Source organism: Columba livia, chromosome 3, assembly GCF_036013475.1.
Source record: "Columba livia isolate bColLiv1 breed racing homer chromosome 3, bColLiv1.pat.W.v2, whole genome shotgun sequence".
Lineage (NCBI taxonomy): Eukaryota > Metazoa > Chordata > Aves > Columbiformes > Columbidae > Columba > Columba livia.
This window is the reverse complement of record NC_088604.1, coordinates 66,903,375-66,927,542: the sequence shown is the minus strand read 5'-3', so window position 1 is coordinate 66,927,542 and position 24,168 is coordinate 66,903,375. Positions and strand designations below refer to the sequence as shown.

The 24,168-nt window shown below is 37.1% G+C and overlaps 1 protein-coding gene across 24 annotated transcripts in view; it reads right to left on the bottom strand.

The window, feature by feature from the left end:
* The window catches only part of SYNE1 (spectrin repeat containing nuclear envelope protein 1), a 300,382-nt gene that overhangs the window by 88,704 nt on the left and 187,510 nt on the right, over window positions 1–24,168 (bottom strand). For 17 of the 24 annotated variants that reach the window (XM_065057381.1, XM_065057392.1, XM_065057386.1 and 14 more), the window contains 14 exons: window positions 23,926–24,091; window positions 23,175–23,330; window positions 22,809–22,961; window positions 20,656–20,838; window positions 18,991–19,128; window positions 17,501–17,686; window positions 15,719–15,841; window positions 14,165–14,347; window positions 12,636–12,779; window positions 10,020–10,214; window positions 8,836–8,976; window positions 3,514–3,681; window positions 2,577–2,738; window positions 1,115–1,309 (listed from right to left, as the gene is read on the bottom strand). In XM_065057381.1, coding sequence (XP_064913453.1) covers window positions 1,115–1,309; window positions 2,577–2,738; window positions 3,514–3,681; window positions 8,836–8,976; window positions 10,020–10,214; window positions 12,636–12,779; window positions 14,165–14,347; window positions 15,719–15,841; window positions 17,501–17,686; window positions 18,991–19,128; window positions 20,656–20,838; window positions 22,809–22,961; window positions 23,175–23,330; window positions 23,926–24,091 — 2,293 coding nt within the window. Of the gene's footprint in view, window positions 1–1,114; window positions 1,310–2,576; window positions 2,739–3,513; window positions 3,682–8,835; window positions 8,977–10,019; window positions 10,630–12,635; window positions 12,780–14,164; window positions 14,348–15,718; window positions 15,842–17,500; window positions 17,687–18,990; window positions 19,129–20,655; window positions 20,839–22,808; window positions 22,962–23,174; window positions 23,331–23,925; window positions 24,092–24,168 lie in introns of those variants that run through there. The other 7 variants (XM_065057383.1, XM_065057390.1, XM_065057385.1 and 4 more) reach the window with 7 other exon arrangements.

Sequence of the window (24,168 nt, the reverse complement as noted above, 5' to 3'; positions counted from 1 at the left end):
TAAGAGTAGTATTTGACTCATGCTTTATCTTAAAATTTTAAGTTAGAAGCTCCTCCTATGTACTATCAGAAGTTTGTAAGATCCTGTATGGTGTGCAAACTATAAACAGTCAGATCTCTAGTCTAGTCCCAGTTCCTTATTTTTAATTAAATGCCATTTTTCTTTTGAGAAGAAAACACTTAGTGTAATTTTTTAAGAATAATAAAGATATTTCCTAAGGACCTGTTCACTGCCTCAGCTGACTGCACAGGACTAATGCAGCTGATGTACCCTGGAACTCCCTTGTAATTCAGGTAGATCCACAGAGCAAATTTTCACTCATGTCTCTCAGAGTCAGTCAATGCTGGAAATCACAAAGACAACAACTGCTGTGTTTATGAGTTCACTGCTGCAGTACTTACCAGTAGAGCAATAAAGCTGCCCTGCAATGTTCAAACTAACTGTAGCCAGCTTAAGCATGACTAGATTTTCTCATCTGTGTAACATACACAGTAACTTTCCTATATATACAGGATATTTTTTAAAATCATCTTAGTATTAAAGGATTTTTGGTAAAGTGGGTAGACAAAGAAATAAAGGGGTGCATCTTCCAAAATAAAAGTTCACATGCAAATCACTGAGAAGATAAGCATAGACAACAATGCAATCATTTGGTATTATTTCATGTTTTAAGCTTTCCCCCTTTTCTTGTCTCCCAGTTTGGATAGGTAACTCATCAAAAGGTCATTTTAGATAATATGACTTTTAACACTTGCACTCTGTTACTTCACCTGTGGAGGAGGAAGGAATATCAAGGGAACCTATTGAGAAAATGTCCATGAGGACACTAAAAAAAAAAAAAAAAAAAAAGTATACATATAAAATGACTTCCATAGTGTGTTTCCAAGATCCCTCTCGTTATTTATCACCTAGCATTAAGATGAGGGGCTCACTAAAAACAACAGTGATTAGTGAAAGGCATTGCAAGAAAAGAGCAGAACTGAAAATGACTTCAAAATATCAGCATTCAATGGTGACTAAGGATTTGGTGAAAGTACAGCTCTGTGAAAAGCACTTTGCAAAATCTGGAATGTGGTCCAAAAGACCTGCTTCTAGAGGTTTTTTTTTCCTGTACCTCTAACAGTTGTCGTTTTCCTGATGCCTTCATTCGAATCGTGGCCATTCGTTCTGCCAAGACCGTGAGCGTGGACTGCAATGCCAGCTGATCAGCTGCTTCTGCATCCAGTGGTTCTGAAACCAGCTCCTGTGCTAATGATGTCTGAAGCTCAGTGATTTCTTCTTGTAACATTAAAATCTCATCCATCAAAGCCTATTTAGAAATGAGAGCAGAGAAAGTACTTGCTTCATTCATCAGTATGAAGAAAGCACCTCAGGAGGCATAACTTAATATAAAAGTCAAGATGATTGTCTCAAGGGAGCATGAGGAACACAGAATAGTGCAACATATCACCTCTGGTTTAGCAGAGTCAGAATTCAGAAGGACTGAGTCCTGCTTTCAGATGCTTAAGCTAGGACTGTGCATCTAATGAATGAAATATGCATTTAATTACTTATTGTGAATTTCTAACATATCATGAGAAGTACTTACTTTGAAAATATTACACACAGAGATTAATTCTTAAAAAAAAAATAATTCTAGAGGTTCATCTAGTAGATATAGTGAAGATAATGAACAAGTCAGTGAGCGAGTGTTTGTGAGAGAGAAATAGGGGCTTCCAGCCTGAAACTTACTGACTGGACAAAGAATATCCAGCAACATATTTAAGCATCCATATGTAACTCCATGGCATAAAAGAAGTTCCCACTATCATTCTTATCTGATAAACCACTTTCCAAGATACCTACAAAAGAATGCTGCATTAACAGTATCTTAGAGCAGATATTTTATTTTCAAGTCTGATAGTACACACTGGATACACCAGACATCTGGTGGTGCTAGGAAAGTCAAATGTTATGCTTTTCAGGTCACGAGGTTTCAAGTGAAATCACAACTGGCCCCACCAGATAATTTAAAACTATCAGACAAAAGGCTTAGATGATTACAACTTGATCACCTGTCAGACTGGTTACTGGTAAAGTATTCTCTTATTATTCAAAGCATCATTTCTCAAGATTTTCCTTGGGAGGGAATTATTTGTGTGCTTTGGTTTGGTTATTTTGTTTGACAAAGCAAAGATTGTATTTAGATCAATTTACAATGCATGAGTATTGGTTATGAACTTAGTAAATCTGAGAACACTGTAAGTAATCTTATATATGCCAGTAGCACTAATGCTGAAGAACAGTATATGTAGATGTCACTGAACACAATTTTTGACAAAAGATTTTGCTGAAAATTTTGATTGGACAAACTCTTATGATTTATTCTGCATTTTTGAAAGACTCCTTATTAGAAGAATCCCCATTACACCATCTTTAGAAAAGTGGGAAGTCCAGAAAGGCAAGGAATACTGTTAACAGAGAAAGTTCTTACAGCTACTGCATCCATTGTGAAGAATGCCACTACCTAAAAAAAGGAACTAAAGATATACAGGTAATGAATGGTCTCCCTCTATTTCTCATATAAAAGTTTTTACCTGATGTTCAGCCATCTGGCTCTCTGGGCTTTTGGCTGGTTCCAGACTCTCATTTAGTTTTATCTCAGTGGTTTCCATTTTTGTGGATATAGACTGGAGCGTGTCCTGGTATTTTTGTTGACGCTCAAGAGCTTCATAGAGGGTACGCTGCTTTTCACTGATCTGAAGAGAAATGAAAGGTATAAATTCTGAGCTATGACACAGGATTTGCTCTTTCTTCTGCTTCATACATCCCTAAAGATGACTTTATAAGACTAAAACATAAAACCCGCAACAAGTTTTCAAAAGTATAAATTATAAAGCAAAACATGCTTATTAACAATATTTATATTTTTAAACATTATCAATTGAATTCTAGGTTCTGTGACTGAAAAATAATCACTTTACTAAGCAGGGAAAACCTAGACACATTCTCATGCCTTATTTTAGATTTTACACACTCAAACATGAGAATGTGAACAATTTGCTTGACACATTGCCCTTAATACCTCATAACAGCTACTGTGCCTCTGCAAATAATTAAAATTTATATAATATCAAAACTTGGACCATTTTCATACATCACTGAATGATTATACTGCACTACTATGCAGAAATGTGAGAAGTTTATTCAGGATTTGGAGAAACTGGATCCTTTTTTTTTTTTCCAATTCATTCAGCATGAGTGGATTTCCCTGCTATGTTATGGAATATAGTCTGACAGTAGCCAACACAGACCTGTTGGAGCAGGCCCAGAACAAAGTTTTTAGCAGGGCTTGTGATAGTACAAGGCACAGTGGTTTTAAGCTAAAGGAGGGCAGATTCAGACTAAACATGAAGAAGTTCTTTTATGATGAGGGTGGTGAGACACTAGAATCGGTTGCCCAGAGGGGTGGTAGATGACCTGTCCCTGGAAAATTTCAATGTCTGGCTATATGGGAATCTGAGTTAGACTTACCACATTTTTCAGTGTTTCCCAAGAACGCTGCAAATCGTCCAGTTTGGCACTAGCAGCTGATTCTAAGCCTGATTCGTAGAACTCCTGAGTGGCTGAAGTGCTGGGTTGAATTTTAGCAGCTTCCGTCTGCAACTGTTCAGCAGATAAGGCCTGGTAATAAGCAATGTCCTACAAGCACGAAGGACATTACTGCACTTTCAAAACAAAACATAGTGCCTACAATTTCCCCCCACATGCTGCCCATTGCATATGTCCATTCAAATAAAACCTACAAATCAAAAACCTCCAAGAAACCTCTGAGCAACACAATAAATAGCAGTACAATGATTATGGTTTGGAGCTTCAGTATGATGAAGACTGTGGATATATTTTTTTCATGTTCATATTAGCAAGAAGGCTCAGGAGGCAACTGTGGACAGACATGGAAATGCTGGGAGGAGAGTACTACAATTGGGAGCCTTGTTGTAGCATCATCACAACTATACATGGGGAAAATGCATCACAACAGTGGGTTACAGTATTGTAGGTGGCAAAAAATATCATCCTAAATAACCCTAGCACAGAGAAGGCAACAGAAGAACCAAAAAGGAGTATGCCGAAGGACTAGCCAATGAGGTAAAGAAAGAGTATTAAGCACTAGCTTATAGTAAGCCTTCAAACTGGTACTCAAAACAAACTTATGAAAGATAGTGGGAAAATGGACCAAAAGCACTAAGGAAAATGGGCAAATGTTCAAATTACCATAAAAATTCAAGGCAGAACTGTTTCTGATCAGAACTCCTATACTTAGTGTATGGGGATTTCTTCAACTATTGCATATGACAATGAAAAAGAAATGTAAAATTAAGAAAACATGCACAGTGTCTGCATTTAAGTCAGGAAAGCAGACTTGATGACAAGGATTATTTAAAACTGAGCCCATGTATGAGAGTTACCACCACTTCTGTTTGGAAGGTGAAACATCATGCAACCTTCCTTCGTCTCGCTTCATAGCTCCACTTAGTGAACTATGCTCCAGATCATGTGATGCAGCAGCTGTTGTCCAATTTCCTCAATCGTTTTGAAATTGTAAATGCCACTGGTGAAAACTCTAAGACACAGCTTCACCGCCAGTGAAATCAGTAAGAGATTTTCCACCAATTTCTGTTGGGTTGGACCAAACCTCCTTTAAGGCAGGCCTCAGAGTTACCACAATATTTGCATAAAAAGTTGCTCAAAATCTACTGAGAAGCGTACATGGAAAATCCTCCTCCAGAGACTGCAAATTTCTCAAATTTCTTCTTTCCTGACCCTGTATGATGGGGAGGAAAATTCAGCATGTTGAGCCATGTGACCCAGAGAAAACTAAGCACCTTTTGCTAGGCAGCTTGCAGAGCTGCTTCCACCAAAGAGACCACAGACCATTTACCATACTGCAAATGTAAGCATATAACTGTGTATAAATACCTGAAGGAAGGATGCAAAGAAGACAAAGCCACACTCTTTTCAATGGTGCCCAGTGACAGGACCAGAAACAATGGGCACAAACTGAAACACAGGATGTTCCCTCTGAACATCAGGGAACACTTTTTTACTGTGAGGGTGACTGAGCACTGGCACAGGTTTTCCAGGGAGGTTGTGGACTCTCCCTCCTTGAAGATACCCCAAAGACACCTGGATATAGTCCCAGAAATCCTGCTGTAAGTGGCCCAGCTTGAGGAAGGGAGTTGGACAAGTCTGTCTCCAGAGGTCCCTTCCAACCTCAACTGTTCTGTGATTCTGTGTAGGTACATAAAAGTTAGGTACTGAACAAGTCTACTTCTGAGGTACCAGAACTGAGAGGATAATGACGACCCTAATTTGGAGCAGAGTCTTTAGTTCCCAGTATTATTTGAGTATGTTATCTAATACCACATGCAAACCACATCCACTCCAGGTGGAGTCAACTTTGGCTCTCCTTCTAACAAAACCTAAGAAGCAGAGAATGCACCCCCATGCCAGAAAACACCCCATCATCCAGCAGCTGCACAGACACGGTTCTTTATTCCTTCCTCCAAGAATGGTAATACTTAGCAGGTTATCTGCTTCCTGAATGGACATTTTAACAATGAAGGTGCTGCTCAAAGATCACCACCAATATTTTTAATGGGAAGCAGCAACCAACAATGTATTTTACAGACTGCTCAATCACACATCTTTACACCTGAAAAAGTCAGAAGACCCAAGAATGGACAGCACATCAAGCTGTCCAAAAATGTCAGATGAGATACTTCTTCACAGGCAGTAACTGGGAAACTTGAAAAGAAAAAAAAAAATAAAAAAAAAATGAAGGTGTTTCTGATGTCCAGGAGCCAACAGGGAATAGGTAACAGCTTAGCACAGCATTCAGTATTGCAATTTCAGAATTTTTTACTCTGACCACAAGTGATCTCTCCAAGTCATGGTGAAAAATTGCACCAGTGAAGACTTCTCATTTTGCCTTCTCTGCAGCTACTCTCTGGCTCTTAGCTAAGTCCTCTCTCAAGGCCAAGAGAAAAGCCATGCTTCTGAGGCTGCTTAATCATAGTTTCCAGAAAAACCGGCTTGCTTTTACAGAGAGGGAAAAGCAAGCTCTTTCCCCATCTTTTAAACTACTACTTTCTGGAGTGCACAACATGGCAATTTCTTTTCAGTAGAGCTTTCAAATAATGGTAGTGTGAATCCAGATGTTCTCACAAGTAACAGATTTTGTTGCCCCCTATAAAGGCCCTAAAATCTCATGCTTGCTCTTATGAAAATTAGCCAATTAACAGTTCTAAATCTCTGCTGTTGTTACGATGTAGGGGAAAAGGGTGTGTTTAGATTTCAAAAGTTATTTAACAAGGGCTTTTGCACCCTGGATGAGTTTGCGTAAGGGAAGGAGAAAGAATTATTAAGTAGGCTGTGCACAAAGAGACAGAAAGACACTTAATAGCGACCCGGTGCTGAAGACTTGAAGACAGGATCAGCTGTGGCCTTTAAGACTTTTTGCCAACAATTCAGCTTTTTCAACTCAATTGCTCTGCATTGTGTATCTAGAAAAAAAGTTTTCAAAACATTTTTATAGTCACCCCAAGCTTGATTTTAGAGAAGTTTCAATAAAAAATGAACAACATTGGCATCTGTTAGTTTATAAAAGTGCAAGATCTGTCACTTTCTTGTATTATGGTCATTTTAATCTATTCCAATACATAGAACCAGTATTTCCATTAATATGCGTTGCCACTTGTTTCATATTTTAATTACTTGTTAGTAATGTAAAAATAGTGCATAGATGTCTGCATTCAGACTGGCTACACCATTAAGAGATGCTAGGAAACCCTAATGAAAGACCATACAGAGATTATTAGACATTATTTTAAAAACAGTTTTAACATCCAGCCTTGCCCTTCACAACCCAACCCCCATTTCATAAGAGTTGTTTTTTTTTTTCCCAAAGACTATATTACTGCAATTTTACAATTATACTGTTACAATTACATTTTTTACATAAACGATTTTACTTTCTAGAGCTCCTGTTCACATGTTTTGCTGGTACTTTGTAGGTGATCTTCCTGTGAGAAATTATTTCTCTTAACACTGGCTACTTTTTAAAACAAAACATTTCCAAATTAGTTTTATTGAGTCTTACTCAATACAAGAAATTTTAAATTTACATTTAAGCTCCTAATTCACTAATGTATAGATTTTTTTATTTTTTTTAAACCAACCTCCTTTCCTGAAGTCTCTCTTGGTATTCATCATGATCAGCACTGGCAGCTTCATAGCTTCTTTAGTTTAAATTTCATGTGAGTGTGAACCTGAGCATTTTGTAAGTAAACCACTGCATTTTGGAACCTTCTTCCGCTTATTGTTTAGTACATATAGTTCGTTTCAACATTAACCACACTGAAGAAACCTTCATCTTTACATTTTTTTAGATAACACCAGCAGTTTTATGTCTTCCAAAGATCTTCTGCTAAACCAAAGATATCATCTTATTTTTCAACTTTGCCCTAGTAATTCACAGATTCTAAAACTTGCATTTTGGTGTCAGCTCATGGTGCAACAGCACCTTCACTGGCTTTTGCTTAATATTTGAGTTACTGGAGCTGTTAACCTGGTTTTACATTTTCAGAGAAATGTAATGAACTGATATAGGATTTGTTTATCAAGAAGCAAGTTTCTCTTGGTCCTTTAATTGTTTCACTGATTAACTTCGTTGTAAGATTTTTGTGCTGAAATACATAGCTGCCTTTCTACGGTAAGTAAACTTTACAGGGAAATTTTTGATTATCTGAAATGGCAGAACATTATATTCATTATATAACTTTTTCTATTAAGCTGTTGTAGATTTAGTATTTTTTTTCTTATGTCAGTTCATGAAAATGAATAATTTATTTAGCAACTTCTATAGCGCCAATATGCATCTTTGAAGTTAGTGGAAGGAATCAGTGGCCATCTTGCTCAAGATTCTCTAATTCTACTCAGCAATGCAACACAACACACTCTACTCTTTAAGCGTGCAGTGGTTGTTTATGGAAGCAGTCACAAATGCAAAATCAAACAAACAACCACAGAATGCGCAACATGATGAATTCACTGAGGTGGCAACTGCTCCTAAGACTCATTTCTAAACTTCTAAAACTTCACATTTTATGTGTGCCTTCATGTGTGATGCTCAACATACTGGTTCATTGCTCGCATTTTAATCAATGCTGGTGTACACTTGTTCCTATTAGAAGTGACAGAGCCCCCAGTTTTGATTTAAAATCTAATTTCAGTGATTTCACTGATCTGCCTCATTAGCACTTAAAAGAGACTGTTTCAGAAACTATGGAACGAACAATACATTAAAAAAATACATGAAAGTTAATACTCGGAATGGTATTAAGTGGAGGATATCAGACAGTGACTTCAATGCTGCAGTGCCAATGGTACAGTAAGCTAGACATATAAGGACATAATGCAATGTTTTACTATGGGCAGTACAAAATTGCACTTTTTCTCAGGATGCAAGATTCCATTGAGTACTACTGAGAAAATTAAAATTAGCTTATAAATAGAAAATAGTAGTGACATGGAAGAGCTTCGTAATTGTCACTTAGATTTTATTTTTAAAAACATTGAATAGCTGTGACACCAGATTTATACATTTTAAAACTCAGAAGTCAATATTTGCATAAATTTTGAACTAGAACCTGGGGGTTCACTTAGGTTAGAGCTTAAGTCTCAGGTCCTTGGAGCTATATGCAAATATTATTTCAGCACGTTAAATAAACAACCTGTGGACTGGAACCATGCATGTCTGAGATAAAAGCTGAATGAATGCCAAGAGGGAGGTACCTGGTTAACAGAAGCATCTGTATTAGCCACAGGTGAGGGAGAGCGACAGGCAGGTGGAGAAGAAATCTCACTGTTGGTTCCCTCCTCCCCAGACTCCTCAGTGACAGGGGAGAGCAGCGTGTGACAGCGACCAGCAGTCATCTGCCACAGGAAAAGCAACCCCAGAGTACAGGAAGAAAATCGGTTACCTCAGCTTAGGTTTGACTTAGATTGAGATCAAAATAAGAAAAACAACACGCGGCCAGAATTACCATGACATTATTTAGTCCTACTTCATACTCTCATATTTACCAGTTTGAAACCTGGTTGAATTAACAGTGTCTTTTACCTGTCATACTTCAGTATGAATACGCTCTCCTGTACCCTAATGAATTTAAAAGAAAACATATAGCAAGCAACTCAACAATAACAAATTAGAGTTTGCCTAAATGTCTTCTAAACAATCAGTACTGCATGTGGAAATACTACGGAGAGCTACAGAATAATGCAGTATTTGCCTCAGTACCCAGGCCTGGTTAGAACACAGAACAAACTTGAAATATAAAATATACACAATCCAGTAACATATTCTTCTTGCTTCCTCAATACTGTTTTACAGTGATAAATCCTGAATCTGCAGTCTATTTTCACTCAGGCAAAAATCCCAATAGCATCAGCAGTATGTTTGTAATAAGACCCAGTTAGAAACAAACAAAAGCAGAGTAATTCACACATGAGGCCTATGTCAGTACTTAGGCAGCTTTCATTTCCAACACGCTCATCTGAGATTATAGCAGCATGCTGTCAATTATCACATCAACATTTTCATACAAAACCTATACACTGCAACATGTTATAACATAATAATTATTCTGCTTTTATGTTATTCCTGAATCCAGTAGTTTCTTAGCATTTGCTCTTGCATGCTGACAGCTATGAAAAGCACTATATTTGCATCTTATTACAGACAACTCCTGCTAGTATTTATCTGTTAAGTAACTTCATCCTTTATCAACAAGTCTTGAAAACCCATAAAAAGCAAAATGCGGAAAGGGGAAGCCATACCTTGTTTGGTTTGCTACTCTACAGCTGTTTCAAAAGCAAAATGTAGATGCAAGCTGCGGCAACTTGCTACACAGGAGTGTTGCAATGATGCAAAAGCAAGCAGCTCAGATAAGCAGCAGTGAGACCCATGCATTCCTTACCATAACCACCGAGGGATGAGCGGGGTGTCCTGGGAGCAGGTCTGAATCCAGCTCCTCCATGCCCTCTGAAAGCCCCTCCACTTCTGTCACCGTCAGCAGCATGGTGGCATGTTTTGCTTTCATTGTCAGCATCTTGCACTTCGAATTCAAAGCAGCAATTTGCTCCTGGTATCCTTTGATCTTCTGTGCCAGCTCCTGAGGAAACATTTTTTTTTCCCTAATGCAGAGGCAGCCAGGGGAGGCCACAGGACCAGCAGCATTTCAGCTTCCGCGGCGAAGGCGAGTTCTCCTTCCCAGCCCAGCCAATAACATCAATGTTCTGCCTCCCAGAAAACCTGCAGAAGCTGCTGCAAAGGCTGACTGACTGACAAGCAGGATGTTGATAGTGGAGGGAACAAGTCGGGCTGCGTCTGGCTGCACAGCTAAACCGCAGAGCCCAGAGCTTTGGAGCGAAACCGGAAAAACAAAAATGCTGTGAAAGGCTCTGTGTGGATGGTAATCGCGGAAGGGAGGGAGGGACAGCTCACGCCTGCATCCAGCCCGAACCTTACATGAAGTCTATAAGCTTCAGACTGCAGCAAAGGGGAACGTCTCTCTCTCTTCCTGTCTTCTTTTATTTCCCCTGTTCTATTTCCATTTATCTGAGGAAGATGAAGCTTCCCTGCATAATGCATGCCATGGAAATGAGGTCATATGGTAACCACAACTGTAAAAAATGCCTCATTCAGCTCCCACCAGAAAGAATGAATTGTTCAAACAATAACTCCTCACAGGATCTAACAAGATCAAATGTGATATGAACAATCGGTCACATAAGAAGATTAAATGCCAGTGTTTGGATAAGCTGTATTTTAATCTTGTTTTGGTTTTGTGTAAGACTTCAGAGTTAAAAGCTGAGCTGCACACAGTAATGACCTTTTTTTAAAAAGAGCTGAGGAATCTGTCCTAAAGAAGAGTATGTTTTAAAATACTGTTTTTTATGGCTATGAGATCATCTATCTGCACGGCCAGACATCGTAATAGCTTCAAGTTCAGTCAGAGACGGAAGATGGAAATGGATAATCGTAGAAACTGACTTGCCTTCTCTCCTGCCCTGTACTGCTGCCTAGTTCAGTGTCCAGCTTCAAAGCATTCAATTAATATATTGAAAGCAAAAAATGCTGGAATATTTTCATATTTCTGTCAAAGTTATTTTTCCTGTCTCCCTAGAGGCTCAAAAACACAACAGAATTTTGCTATATAAAGTGAAAAACATTTGTATAAGTTTGCCTGCTAAATCAGTGATTATTTATTCAAATACATATATCTGCTTTATTTTTATCTCTGCTTTGATTGTGTCAGCAAACACAAGTTTTCAAGGAAAAATAGCATCTGAAGTTGCAAAATCTAGTGGGAATAATAATAAATGCAATATCTTTTAAAAAGTAAGAAAGATTATTGTTTTGGGCTGGTTTTTTTTTTTTTTTTGTGTGTGTTATATAACATTTTCAGGAAACCATTTCCTCAAACTCAGAGTGCAGAACAGTCGTAGTGATAAATACAGAGTTAGAAATGGAAGACTGAGGATGACACTTTACTGCCTGGGGTTCAATGGTACCTGGTCATTGCCTGTCACGTCAGCAACAAAAGGAGCTTTCTTGGAGCTCCAAGGCTTACCTTGAAGATGAAGCAAATTCTTGAGCATAAAACAACAAACTAGGGCAATCAAAAACCAAACTGCAATCAAATCAAGCCATACCTTTAACATGTAGCAACTGGAACAGTTATCTGCTCTGTTTTCAAGTACCAGTCATTCACTAATGTGCAATGAATGACATCTCTGAGGCCTAGTGGGAAGTCACCATCATTCAATATATGCTATAATTTTCCACAGGCATTTTACGGACAAAATATTATCCAAAAATATGCATATCTGAGTGTGCAAGTATGAAACCTGACTACTCTGGTTGATCCCAACATGTGCAATAGAGTAAAGCTGCTGTCTTCCTGCAAATGTTTAGGAGGTCTCCTAGCTACCAAAATTGTTCAAGTGCAGATGACATTTCAAGCTGCCCCATTTTTAATTCCTTCCTCCTTGTAGCATCTGTTCTTCCTCCAACCCTGTATTGCTGAAGTCATTCTCCTGCATTTGCTGTTCCAGAACATTTGAATAGAGAGTAGCAGCATTTTTAATTCACTATTAAATGATAGAAGTGTTTGTTTAAGCAAACTGCTCTGCATTTTTACTAGGTAACTTTTATAACAGCTGGATAGAAAATGAACAAAACATTAGGTTATAGTAATATCACATAATAGCACACAGAGCTTTTAACTCAAAGTTAAAGAAATGGTGCCATCTGGTGCCAAAAGTGACACACAGAGCTCAATGGTGCATTTTCTATCCCAAGAAATACCTGTCCCTTAATTATACAATGTAATTTCCTTTGCCAGGCGATTAGGACACATTTGACTGACTAAACAAACAAATATACCAATATAATGAGATTCTATCTGCTCACCTGCCCTTGATCAAGTCTGAAAAAGCTACTAAGCTAATAGATGATGGCTGCCTATGAGAAGTTTTTTGGGGTCAATGAGCTGCCATTGAGCCCATGTTGTCATGTTTTTGGCTCCTACCTCATGACGTGAAATCTGGACCTGGAGTTCTTGGATGTTGCTGGTGGCTATTGGCTTGTCTTGGATCTCACGATGGGCACTCTCTATCATTTGCTGTAAATGTTTCATTTCTTGCTCATATTGCTCATACTGAACCACTGCCTCCTTGAGAGGGAAGAAAAAAAACAAAAATAATTGTGTAAATTGTGTATAGGGAAATAAATATTTACATAGTTCAAGCATGACTGATCTCCCTTCAGAAGTGGAACAAACCTACATCTATCTGGCAGTCCCATCCAAATAAGCAAAACAGAATGAGAGTTGGGAGAAAGTCCATTCAGAAATATTGTGAACTATAATGAATTCAGTGGTTTTCTTTATTCGACTGTTTCCAAAAAACAGTTCACATGATTATTTGATGTATCTAATCTGAGGGGCTAGAATTTCTGATTCTAACAAGTATCTGCACCAAACATAATCACCAAAATAAAGCATTGCCTAGTCTCACAGATTTACTATAAAGCATTTTCCCCTGCTTTTTCACTTCACACCTCCATTTATGAAATGGAAAGGCTCTATTAAAAATTACCTAGATTTTACAGAAAATAGAACTAGGAGAGGATTATGAATATTAATTTAGAACATTACGGTATCACTTCTTTCAGTGTGGTATCACTTCTTTGTATCATAGATTCACCAGCAGTTTGTCTAACCTGTTTTTAAAGCTTTTCATTGTACCCTTCCTTGTACTTAAGTATCACTAAGTATCCTTAATGACCGAAAGTGTCGTCTTTAATCTAACCTGAATCCCTCTACTAGTAACCTATCTCACCATGTATTTTTCTATGACTAAAAAGCAGGAAATAAAAGCTTATTCTCTTTTTTGGAAATATTTTTTACACGTTTTAAGTATGAATTCAAACAATCAAACAAAACTTAGTTTTCTTGTATCTAGCAAAACTTAAAAATGCAACTGTAATACTTGCTGAATGGTTTGAAAATCAGAAAGCAAATATATCATAGTGTGGTTTGGGTTGGAAGGGACCTTTAAGGTCATCTAGTCCAACCCCCCCTGCAATGGGCAGAGATATCTTCATATATACACATTTTTAATAAATAGGGAAAAAAAAGCCCAAATTATTTTTATCCTAGAAAGCTGTTTAACCAACTCAGTAGTTGATATGCGATTACTATAAGCAGCTGATGTTATAATGATATATTAATTTCATTAACTAATTTTATATATTATAAAATTAACCTGCATACACTTGTATGTTAGCTATTTGTTTAGTTAATCCTAGCAGCATTACAAAAAAACAGAGCAAGATCAAGGAGAGAACTGAGATGAGATTCTGATGGGTAAATCAACCAATAACATCATCATGAATGTTAAAATCCTGCAAAATATGGAGTCAGAAATGACTAAAACATAGAGGGGAACTTCCTGATGGTACTACACAGGAAAGAGGAGTTCACAGAGATATGAAATACAATTTGCATGGCACAGTTTGATTTACTGGGAGTAATTCAGGGTCTGGCATCACACTTGCCTGCATGATGTTGCACTGCTGGATGGCGGCGTGCTGCAGGCGGCTGGCCTCCTCCTGCAGCCGCAGGGCACTGTGGCACAGGGGCAGCCCCGTCACCACCTCCTCGGGGATCCTCAGGGCGCTCTGACAGGCTTGAACCGCCTGAACCTTTGGCTTCAGGGACTCCATTTCAGACAAAAGATGCTAAAAACAAAGGCAGTGCCACAGTAAGGCAGATTTGCAGAACTCCCAGAGCATTTGATGCAGCAAAAAGAAATATAATGATGAATTCAAGTGCTAAAACACACAACAGATTTGATTATCTGTTCTCTAAATTGAATATAACGAGAACACCCTTTGTCTGGATTTGCTCATTGTGAAATAAGCATTCTTCTAAATATTAGTTAAGCCCATATGATATGAATAAAACTAATTCATTAAAAGCATAGTAGTACCTATTTTTAAGTACAAAAATATTTCTATTAACATATTTGGGAAAAAAAAAAAAAATCTTAAGCCTCCCACCCCAATATCAAAGCAGCATAGCTATCGTTTATGCATACACATAAGTTAATGCTAAAATGAGTGTGGACCTCCATGCTGAGACACAGAAGCACATTTTCAAACCAGCAAATGAATCCTAATGTGTTCACAACATTCCTTTGAAAACACAGACCAGGCTGAAAATGTTGCTTAAAAGATAAAAGGCAATCAAACAGAAAAAAGCACAGCTACACAGAAATCTTTTCCTTTGACTGGATTCCTTTGTTAATAGACTCTATTGCATTCACAATGTCCATTCAAGCTGTCTGTTCACATGCATGAGACAGGCCTAAGTGCAATGACTGGAGAATAGGTTTTATCAGCATTTACCTTTCACCTGTATATTTTTCTGCAGATTTTAATCTTAAAGCGGATCCGCTGACATTTAGTTTTAAGTGGTTAACTAGGACAGTTAAAACTCTATACTAGCCTGCACCAAGAAATATTTCTCAAGCAACTCAGGAAGCTATAGCTTTGGTTATTTATCTTGTCATGAGATTGAAACCAAAAATAACAAATTGACAAATCTCTGTAGCAGGCCAAGTGCAACACAGAAAGCAGCAATATCCTATGGAGGTAATTCAACTAAACATAGAAAAAAGTAACAGTGCCAAATTTTCTCTTAGCTTTCAAATTGACTATTGGGGGAGTTAGCAATACACTATCTCATTTCATCTCTATCTATAAAATGGCGATAACAATCTAGACTTCCTTTTGAAGTACTCTAAGAAACTATTGATGAAAAGCCCTGGATAATAATTCAGCTTTATTATTATTATGGAATTAACTTGCATTGGATCCACATTTCTTAGTATTGCACCAACCTAAGAACCGACAGCACTATGCTTCAACAATTCCCTTTGAGGGAATGATTTTTCCCATTCCCTCCCTTATTCCCTTGGCAGTAAATTGGGGCTAGAGTCTGAAACAATGACCCACCTAAGAACCATCACAACCAATCTCACCAACTTCCATTATTCCTTATGTAAATTCTCACTACTGAAGTGCTAACTTTGATGTTCTGGCCTTTACCTGTCTGTGAGAAAGTTGCTCTTTCAAGCTCAAATGCCCAAGCTCTGGAGAGGTCAGTGTGGCTTGGGCTTGTTCCAGAGCAGCCTGCAGGGCTCTCAGTTCAACTTCAAATCTCTTCATGTCCTGCAACAGAACAGATTTGACTCAGGGAGGATAAAATATAAAATCACTATAAATATATCTATCTGGGTTTTGTAGCTACATCCCTTATATACAGTTTAAAACTAATTCACAGTTATATCAAGGAATTTTAAATGTTTAAGGTATTGGATAAACATATCACGCATATGAAAGTCTATAAAAAGAGGTCACAATGCCAGAGTTGTTGTTTTAAGTACTTCCTCAATCTCAAATACAGCATGTACTTTATAAAGTTAATATCATAAAGTTCAAGGCCTAGAAAGGAACTCAAGATTTGCTCTTCTCAACTTCCTGTAATAAGACAAGACATAGCTGTCTTATCTTTACAGACCGTTTATAAAGACCACTAGCAGGGGATTCCCACTTATCTCTACAGACAACATATTCCACTGTTTCAGTACTCTTTTTTTGTAGAAAGCTTTTTCTGATGGTCTGACATGAAGTTAGCTTTGGTTGTCGTTTCAAACGTTCACTTACTATCCCAATGAAAAAAGACATGAAGAACAATTTATTTTTCTTATTTGAATTATTGAATTATTTCTTATTTTATTTGAATACATTATATGTTAGAATATTCTTTTTCATGAATATTTTCTACAAGTTTATACGCATATAGCAATCATCGCTGTCCTCTGTTGTTTCTCCAGTCAGTCCACATCTTTCCTCAAATGCAAAACTGGACACAGCTGAAACCTTGCTAGTGACCGATACAGAGAACACAAGGACTATTTTACATACCTTATAGTTATATACTTTATTTTCTGCATGGTGTTTGGATTTTTTTTACAACAATGTGACATTGTTCACTCATTTTTCTATGATCCACATTATTAAATGTAAGGTCTTTCAATAGGATGCCCCAAGCCCATAGTTCCTCATTCCGATACACACACGTGTGGTTCTTTCTGTTTAAGTGTAACAATTTGCCCCGTCCCTGTTGAATATCAGCCTGATTTTTTTTTCAGGTACTCCCTGTACATTAGGTGTTGTCTAAGCATCCCAAAAGCCATGATCTCTAAACCATCATTCAACTCATTAATGAAAATATTGAATAGTACCAGATCCAAGAGAGAGCCCTGCAAAACACCAGATAAGTTTTCTAGCCAGCTTTACATCTACCCATCATATTTTCAACTAGATAAGCTTATTAATGTTGTTAATCACAATATTATGTGAAACATTAAAGTCCAAATCTATGACATATTGTACATTTATCTACAAAGCCTATTACTTTCATATTAAATTGGACACTTTTTATTTGATTTTCTTCACAAATCTCTGTCGTCTTCTAATCATCTCCCTGTTTCCTTATAAGAGTTTACAAAGAGTTTATGGAACAGTTCCAATATTTCTCTGAGAGCTGAAGCTAGTAAGTTTTACTTCTATTATGCTTACTTGTACATAAATCTTTGGTTTGTTTCATGAAAGATAAAATTAAAAAAAAAAAAAAAAGCCTTCAGCTCATAAACTGTGGTTTACTGATTTGTGCTTTTGTAATGAAGTCTTTTTCCAAACCAACATCTAACTTCTGACAACACAATCATGTCCTCTATAGACCACAGATAATCTAATATTCTCCTAAACATGATGCAGACACCACCCTAGCTGTCAGCTAGCATTAGAAAAATTGCTTTCATATACCTTGGCAGCATCTTGGAGATTGGGTAGCCGCACTTTGATCACCTGCTGTAACTCCTCTGTCCGCCGCCCCAGTTCCACCACTTGTTGTGACATTTCTTCAGTACAGTAGACACTTGCCAGATACTCAGTCCTCTCATTCATGGCCTCAAGATCACCATGAATCTCTCCAGATTCATCAAGCATAGCCTAGATGGAGGTAAGAACAAACTGAATGCCAGAGCTGAGCTTCAAATTAAACACATCTTTAAGTATATTCCTATTCTGCAAACTTGTCAATTTCTAAACATCTGTAAGTATATTATGAAGTTCTATTGATTTCCTATAAGGCTTAGGCAAAATGCTTAATTCTCAGTGTATGCTGAAGTGCTTCAGTTTATGGAGGCTGGGAAACAAAACAGTAAGTCATGAAGCCTCAGCTGCTGTACTCACCAACACATTTATTTTAGTGGTTTGCTACACACAAGTCTGTAAAAATATAATATACACAATCTATGTACAGGATTTGTTCTGGTAGCCTGATTACAAGATAGGGAGCAGCAGAAAGCACTTGGGTGCAGCTTCATTAATGCTGCCTAAACAATGGCTACCAAAGCATTTGGTGCGATGGAGCTGGTTAAGCCTGCATCTTCCTCAACTTCTGAAGCAGTGAAAAAGCCACAGGAAAACCAAACGAGAAATGCTATTTCCCAGCTATCTTCAGGAAAAAATTCCTGGAGGTTCATATTCAGAATAAGGAAATGTGACATACTACTTCACCCCAATGTAAATGAATGCAGCTGACAATTAACTAATGTACATATAATAAATATAATTAATGTAGTCTTATCTTGGTACTAGTGAGACATGAGCATCTGATGGTTTGATTTGTTGTGCATGATCATATAACACTGGGCAAGCTTGAACCTTGAACTCCACACATAGAACGAACTGGACTGTCACAGGGACAGCAAAACACTCTGACATGAGATATTCAAGAAGCAAATGGAAGAAACTAACCCATTGGGTATCAATCTGAGAACATTTGGTACGAAACTCATGAGATGAAAACAAAGGCTAGTCCAATTTAGTGTAAAGGAGAGAGGAGAAAAAAACAAAACAACCCACAAACCTGAAAATAACGTGTTTGGTTAACTAAAATATTACAGGAATATCAGTTGCAATGAAGTACTCAATGTGACAAAATCACAATGTATAGATGCACTATTCAATGAAAAGTTACTCTGAAGTCAATATACTTGAGCAAACATGGAGATCGACTTTGAATCATATATTTTTATTCAACAATGTATCTTCATTTCTGTCTCCAAAGCAATTGTGCAGAACAAATGAATACTATTTAAGAGTTGGAACCGTCAAGGAAACCAAGCATTTGAAAACTTCTTTCTCCTGAAGGAAGGGAGCAAAAAAGCTGTACGAAATAAAACTTCACTGCTTAGAAAAATAACTTCATTTATACACTGCCCTTTAAATTTCATAGCTCATATAATCACCTGGTAGGCTTTAAGCTGATCACAAAGCTGAGAGGAAGAATTCCATGTTATACTACCGTGCACTAGGATATTTGCCTTCTCAATCCATTTCAATATGAACTCCAACATCTCATTGTATTCTTCCAAGTGTGAAGCAGCCTGGATTTAAAACAAAAATCCACTTAAGTATAAGATGTAATTTTGTACAGTTCTTAAAGAATGACAAATTAATTTTATTTCATTTATTGTTTTTAACTTGGTGATCATTTTAACAAAGTTTCCCTACTGTTGAATATACTTTAATTACCTCTGTATTTATGGAGTTAAAATTGGTCTGTTTCCAGTAACAAGCATATCTAATTCAGGGCAAAAAAGGCACCATAAGAATGTAGGTCACACTGGGAGGGTGCAGTAATGCTCAAATGTATCCCTAGGGGGTACACTTAATGCACATTTTTCAGCCTCACATGTAAGTTCTAAAATACCTTCTTGCTAAATTCATGGCTCACTGCAAGCCTTCTTTCTGTCATTCCTTATTTTTCTTTGGCTCTTTCCATGTCAGCCACTAAGTCACCTTTTTTTAAAACGTGCTTTGTACACTCAGTCTGCCATATTTCCAAAAAGTGAAATGTTGTAGTTATTTCAAAATACAGGAGAAAAGCTCTGGTTTCTGATTTATCCAATTTCTATTTAGCAAAGCACTCTTTAGTTCCAATTCTCTTCTCACTTAGCAGGAATAATTTCATTGATTTTCACGCATCTGTCCTGTATGAAGAATGGATCAAATCGCAGGTGACTGATCTGTATTTGCATGCAGTTTGCCTTAGCTATCATTTGTTATGACAGGAAGTGGATTTCTTGGTGCTGAACAAAAACATGTTAAGTGTTAAATCTCTTCAACAAGTGCCTTTGACTGAACTCTTACTTTCATGTAACAGTAATTTTCTATCTCTTTTTAAAAATATTTTTTTCAGAGGAAATTGAGAAGAATATAATGAAACAGTTATCTTTTTCAAGTCTTCCAAGAAGCTTCTTCAGATGTGCAAAAAAGAGAACTCTCAATTTATTGGGGCATTGATGGTGGAAGCATTGAAAATCCATTTCTTTGTTTTTAGCTAGACTTTTTTACGAGATAATAAAAACTGCCAAAAAATAATAAGAATTTCAAGGACTTCAAACTGCAGGGGAAGCATCGGTATGAATGCTGAAATGTTGCGCAAACATTACGCATTATCAAGGCCATTGTATCTAGGCTTTTCTGTTGAATCTACAAATTACATTCACCCCTATAGATCGTGACTAGAGCAAATTTTTTTTTTTTTTTTTTTTTTAATGCTGCAAATATAGATAACACTGGTAAGACAGAGGCCCTGAAAAGTCCAATGAGAGAGTACTTCCTGGCATGCTACTGTTTGTGGGAAGGTCTATAATCTTTTCAGGGCAGCAGAGGAACCAACCATCTGATGATTCATGGAAGAGGATGTTAAAACAGCATCACAGAATTATTCCACCCTCCTGATCTGACTTATCTGTTTCTCTCTTCAATGTGTGACGCAAGCCCTGACTAATAGCAGGCAGATGTGCTAAGGAATGCCCCTTCTTGCAGAACTACAGGAAAATAAATGAGAACTTCGTATGCTCCTTCTGCTTCTGAAAGGGAACAGCAGAAAGGATTTGAGATCACACCTGGCTGAGCTTGGCTGCCCTGCACTCAGCCTGCCGTATGGTCTGCTGGTGCAGCACAGTGAGTTTCCCGATCCTGTTAGCCAGCTGCTTAGCAAGTGGCGCGTTCTGCTCTGCGAAGTCCTGGACTGATGCATCTAATTCCAACAGCTTTATATTGCAGCTGTCCAACTCTTCACCAAGGATCTAGACAGAAAAACAAGAAAATCAGTGATCTGGGAAGTGTTAGCTTCTTAGTTGATTATTTCTAGTCCAACCTACAACTTTTATACCCTGTCCAAAGTCTCCATAGCTTGTGCCATTTTTATTCTGGCTGGAAGCCAACAATGCTTGACAAGCCAGGAAGGCAGAACAGCAGAATGTTTGATCATCTCTTAAAAGTGTGTCACCACTCTTTCTTCTCTGACTTCTCAGCTGAAATGGATAACTGTTTTCCCTACCACAGCAAAAGACTGAGACACTTCAGAGTGACATTAACTGTTTTGGCCACCTTTCTGTGTTTGTTTTTAAAAGGACTACTCAGCACACATTGCTATGACAAGGATTTTGATTTATTGAAAAGGGATTTCATTTTGTTGCTGTCTTAAAATATACTCTTAAAACTCAGGAATATGTAATTACTCATTAATGCATTATAAATCTTTCATTTTCATTTCCAACTTGCATTTTCATAGTTTGATCTTGATGCGGAACTATGGATCATGTTTGACTGTTTCAGTAGAACCAGATTTTTTTTTTTTTTAACCATAGTTACAAAGTTTCTGAAAAGTTTAAAAAGGGAACCTAAAATGTTTTACATGTTTCTTATAGACTGAAAACATACTTACAAGCTACAGTTTCTACAGAAAGGAGTATTGGGGTTTTTTTTGTATTTGTTTTTTTATACCTAAGATGTTAATTATTTGGTTTTGTAATATAAATAAGTCTCATCAAACACTCTAGCCCCTTTCCAATTATTTGTAGAAATTTAAATAGCAATCATCAGACAAAAATTGATTCAGAACACGGCTCTAGCTACAGGTGATTAGAAAAGTTACTTCAAGCTCTTCAGGTTAAGGCTGTCCTGGCAGACACACCTTAAGAGTATAAGTTATGAGCAACCATGATGATAAACAAATACTATTCCACTAACAGTAGCATGACTTAGTGACATAACTGTCTATGTGTAGACATAAAGATAGATGTTGAACTATTCATCTGAATAAACACACACACACATATTTCAGGCAGGCATAAATAAATATGTCTACTATAGAAATGATACAGAATTTATATGCTACTTAAAAGCAAGGGAAGGATCCATTTGATCCGGGTCACATGGATTTAAAACAGACTTTTTTTTTTTTTCCACAATCAGTTTCAATGTTAACACAAAATATTTACTACCATAATCAAAGCCAACCCAATCTCAGAAGTATCACTCGAGTGCTGATATAAATGCATTTGAGGGAACTTTACTAAATTTCAGTCCAGTTTCACCTGTGCAACATGGGAAAGCACATTTCAGTGTCTTTCTGCTTAATTACTGGAATCAAGGAGATGCACCAATTTTGAAGGGATATATGTCAGTGATATCTGCAAAGCAAATGGTATTTTGAAGCATATTGAGAGCCACTCATGAAAATAAACAGGTAATTTTTGACATACCAGACATGCCAAATCTTTTCCTATTTGGTATGCTTTGCTTAATCTCAGACATTAACTTGGTCAAGTTTATCTTGGACAAGTTAAAAAACCAAACCATCATTACCTCATTATTGTACCAAATGATATGAGCTAGACTACTGAAATTCTATATACCACAAGTAAAGGTGGGCTGTAAAGAGTGGTCTTTTCAGTACAGCCTGGTACAAGGAACAGTTTGGAAGACTCTTAGGCTTGCTGTCATAGTCTTTATTTAGAGGGAACTGCATAACTTTGTCCTTCTGACTTTCTTGTACTCTCAGCTACTTCATCCAAGTTCTGTTACTTGCTCAAGCCCCTGTATGGGCTACTTTGCAAAGAATGTAATTAAAAAATCTCATCTCTCCATTCTTTATTTGAACTACATTAAAAATGTCTCATGCAAGTCTTCAGAAATACAACTTTGATACTAAGTGAACATCCCAAGTCAGAATAATTTATGATGTAACCAAATAAAGGAAGCCTTGTCTTACCTTTTGTTCAAGTTTAGCTTGTGCTATATCATTTGTTTTCCTTTTCAGTTTGGAAAGAATGGCATTTAGTTCATTTGCTATCCCCTGGATTTTCTGACCAAACTCTTGATTCAATGTTTTGATCTGCTGAGCTTCTTTTTCTTTGGTTTGAATCTGCCAACAATAAAAATTAAATTCAGTAACCAGAAATTTCTCCACCTCAAAGGAAGCTAACTTTCATTTAACTTACTTCAGTATAAAGGAAGAGGGTAATCAAACCAGTCTGTGTTGTCATAGTTCAACCACACTTGGATACTGTATTTCACTATATTATGAAGATTAAAGAATTGCTATAGATCTGTAACACATTTATCTACTACGCTTTACCTGATCTTGTACAGTTACAAGGGCCAGCCCAACTTCTGCTAAATGAAGAGAGAGTTCAGAAGGCAAAACGGTGTAAAGCCCCAGGTACTTATTCTGTTGTTGTTCAGCCATTTTTTCAACAGCCTGGCGATGAGTAGTTACTTCACCAAGGAGAGACTAATGACAGAAAAACAGCTTGGTCAAGAACAATAGGAAAAACACGTCTATGTAATCTTCGGAAATGTAGACTTTACAGGCAGCTTGCAACAAAGCTAAGTGGTTTCAAATTTTTGTTTAATCAGTTCATTAAAAAGAACTGTATCTTGGGTTTCACTGGATTCTCATTTTTGACTGTGTCCAGTTCTCTGTTCCCATGTGACCAGATGTATATACAAAATGTCAAGTTTTCAGCACCTCCAGCTAAATGAGTTTATTTTGTTGTGTCACTGTCTCCCAAACTACTGAGAGAGAAAAGAAATGCTATATTCTGTCCACTCACATTCTATAGTTCCCCCACATCTTAAATGAGAACAGAAAATTAATAAACAATATGCATAAATACAAATACTTAAATATATTTTAAATATCTTTAAAACAGAGTATTACAGCCCATCAGCTACTTCATGCTTTATGAATTTGTTGGGTGGCTTACTCAAAAACTAATGAATACTGTCTAATTGGAATTCTTGGTGGTTCTGACCTTATTAACACTCACTAGTAGATTACAATGAAGATAAATCTTGTAATTTAGAAATGGACAAATTTTATATACCTGCAACTCCTGAAGTTGAGTATCCACTTCTACATCAGGGCTTAGCAAATATTCTTTTGTTTCCTGGATCCAGGACTTCACACTATTAATCTCTGCTTCAACCTCCTCACGCTCCTTCAGTTCCTGTTTAACCATCTTCACACCTTTTTTCACTTTCTGTTGCATACTTCAGAAACAAAGAAATGATAACTATTTATGAAGAATTATGCAATGTCTAAAAACGTTGCTTTGTCAAAAAATCTT